Source organism: Otolemur garnettii, unplaced genomic scaffold, assembly GCF_000181295.1.
Source record: "Otolemur garnettii isolate 467f Iridium unplaced genomic scaffold, OtoGar3 scaffold00047, whole genome shotgun sequence".
In the NCBI taxonomy this organism is placed as follows: Eukaryota; Metazoa; Chordata; class Mammalia; order Primates; family Galagidae; genus Otolemur; species Otolemur garnettii.
Genome location: NW_003852442.1, coordinates 13,104,740 through 13,107,508, shown reverse-complemented (window position 1 = coordinate 13,107,508; position 2,769 = coordinate 13,104,740). Strand labels below are relative to the sequence as shown.

The 2,769-nt window shown below is 46.8% G+C and overlaps 1 protein-coding gene across 1 annotated transcript in view; it reads right to left on the bottom strand.

The window, feature by feature from the left end:
- The window catches only part of NOB1 (NIN1/PSMD8 binding protein 1 homolog), a 9,957-nt gene that overhangs the window by 1,206 nt on the left and 5,982 nt on the right, over positions 1–2,769 (bottom strand). The window contains exon 8 of the mRNA XM_023514096.1: positions 1,530–1,756. Within this exon, the coding sequence (XP_023369864.1) occupies positions 1,530–1,756 (227 nt within the window). The remainder of the gene's footprint in view (positions 1–1,529; positions 1,757–2,769) is intronic.

Genomic DNA, 2,769 nt, shown 5'->3' with positions numbered 1-2,769 from the left:
AAAAAAAAAAAAAAAAAAATCCTAGCACTCTGGGAGGCCAAGGTCGGTGGATTGTTTGAGCTCAGGAGTTCGAGACCAGCCTGCGTAATAGTGAGACCCCATCTCTACTAAGAATAGAAAAACTAGCCTGGTGTTGTTGTGGTCACCTGTTGTCCTAGCTACTTGGGAGGGTGAGGCAAGAGGGTTGCTTGAGCTGCAGAGTTTGACATTGCTGTGAGCTATGATGCCACAGGACTCTACCCAGGGTATAGAGTGAGACTCTGTCTCAGGGAAAAAAAAATAGGTAAGCCTGAGAAAATAATCTAATAATGAACAAATACCAGACACACCCAAACTGAGGGACTATCTACAGAATAGGCTTGTACTTGGCTTTATAAAGACTAAAGAGACATGACAACTGCAAAGTGTGAGGGATCCTAGACTGGATCCCAGGCCCCCCAAATTCCCTTCTTTTCCAAGAAAGGAGACCTCAGAACACATGCAAAGTCTGAACATGGGTGTACAGATTAAATAGTTTTAATTTTTAATGTTTTTTTCTTTGAGACAGAGTCTCTGTTACCCTAAGTAGAGTGCTGTAGCATCACAGCTCACAGCAACCTCACTCTTGTATTCAAGCAATCTTCTTGCATCAGCCTCCTGAGTAGCTGGGACTATAGGTGCCAGTCCACCACAATGCCTGGTTATCTTTAGAGGCAGTGTCTTGCACTAGATCCAGCTGGTCTTGAACTTTGGAGCTTGGGCGATCCACCACCTTGGCCTCCCTGAGTGCTAGGCATGAGCCACTGCACCCAGCCTCTAGCTTTGGTGATTTTTGATAATTATAACGTGGTTACATAAAAGTCCCCCACAGAGCAAAGGTAAATTATGTGTACAATTTCCTCCCAAAAGGTTCAGGGAAAGAAAATGTGTATATATATATAGAGAGAGAGAAAGGAATGTGATCTAAGATTAACCTTGGGGGTGCCTGTGGCTCAAAGGAGTAGGGGGCTGGCTCTATATGCCAGAGGTGGTGGGTTCAAACCCAGCCCCGGCCCAAAACTGCAAAAAACAAAAAAAACTCTTCTCATGCATTCATGGCTCATATGCTGCCTGGCAAAACCAGTGCCACTCACACGTCCCCTTAATTCTCCTCTCTCTATCCCTTGAAACAAATCCACAACTGTGTACCCAGACCAGCCTTTCCCAGGCTGAGCACTCACACTCTTTCCCTTCCAGGGATCCTGCCCACCCTCCAACTCTTGCACAGATGTAAGCTCCACCATATTTCAAATATTATCCCCCTCGTGCCACCCACATGTGGCTCTTAAGCATTTTACTGCCACCACTTATCACTTATTTGTCCTTGGATCATCAATAGTTTCTTTCTCCTCAAGAAACTCCCAAGGAGGCTTTACCATACTGTCCCCCATCTGCCTTGTACCTGGTCACCAGCTTTCAATACTGCATCTTACAGCTGGGACGACCTTTTTTGTCCTCTCTGTTCCTATCAATTCTAGTGGTGCTTGGGGAACAGGAGACATGCTGCTCACCCGAAGGCCTCGAGGATTCAGCACTTTGGGGTTTTGGGAAAAGTGCATATGCAGGCTGCCGTCGTCGCTGACCGTCACAGCTACTTTCTTCAGAGTCTTGTTCCCACAGTGTGAACAGAACACTCGGCTCATGTCAGATGTTGTCCTGGGAGACACAAAAGGGGGTGCTACATATTGACACCACTGGTCGGAACTCCCCTCCCCAGAATACAACGTGAGTCTCAGGCCTCAGAGAAGAAAAGGACAAGAAACATGCCAAGGCCGACTCACGCCACACCCATCAACATGCTGCTGTGTTCCTCCGAGGGGGAAGGTAACACAAGGAGCAAATAAGGAAAGGGAGAATGAGCAGGCTGCTGGTAGTAACAGCTAAGTAGTAGTTAGCATTCTACAAGTTTAACATCACAGCAATCTAGGCCGGGCGCAGTGGCCCACACCTGTAATGCCAGCTCTTTGGGACACCGAGATAGGATTGTGGGAGCTCAGGAGTTTGAGACCAGCCTGAGCCAGAGCGAGACTTGGTCTCTACACAATAGCTGGTCATTGTGGCAGGTGCCTGTAGTCCCAGCTACTCTGAAGGTAAGGCAAGAAAACCACTTGAGCCCAAGAATTTGAGATTGCTATGAGCTATCACACCCCAGCACCCTAATGAGAGTGACAAAGTGAGACTCTCTCTATAAATATAAAAAAAAAAAAAAATCCCTGCACCTGGAGTTTACTTTCATTTTTTGTAAATGAAGTTTTTTAGACAGAGTGAAATGCTGTCTTGAGATATTAAAAAAAAAAAAAAAAAAGAATGAGAGATGAGAGTTCTTTGTTCCTTAACCCACTGAAATAAGTTAGGAGGTCCCAGGCAACCCTGTCCCAGGTGGAGGCATCGTGTGGGCTGCACTGGAATGATGATGTGGGGGAATACATACGTATAACCAGAGCTCCCTTTCTTTTTTTATTTTTGAGATAGCGCCTCAAGGTGTTGCCCTGGGTAGAGAGCCGTGGCGTCATACCTCACAGCAACCTCCAACTCTTGGGCTCAAGCAACCTCTTGCCTCAGTTTTTCTATTTTAGACACAGGGGTCTCAATTTTGCTCAGGCTGGTCTTGTACTTGTGAGCTCAAGCAATCTGCCTGCCTCAGCCTCCCAGAGTTTTAGGATTACAGGCATGAGCCACCGTGCCCAGCTTAGGGCTCCCTTTCAAGAAGCCTATAGAATGGAGAGGAAAAGAGTGTCCAACAGAGGGGCC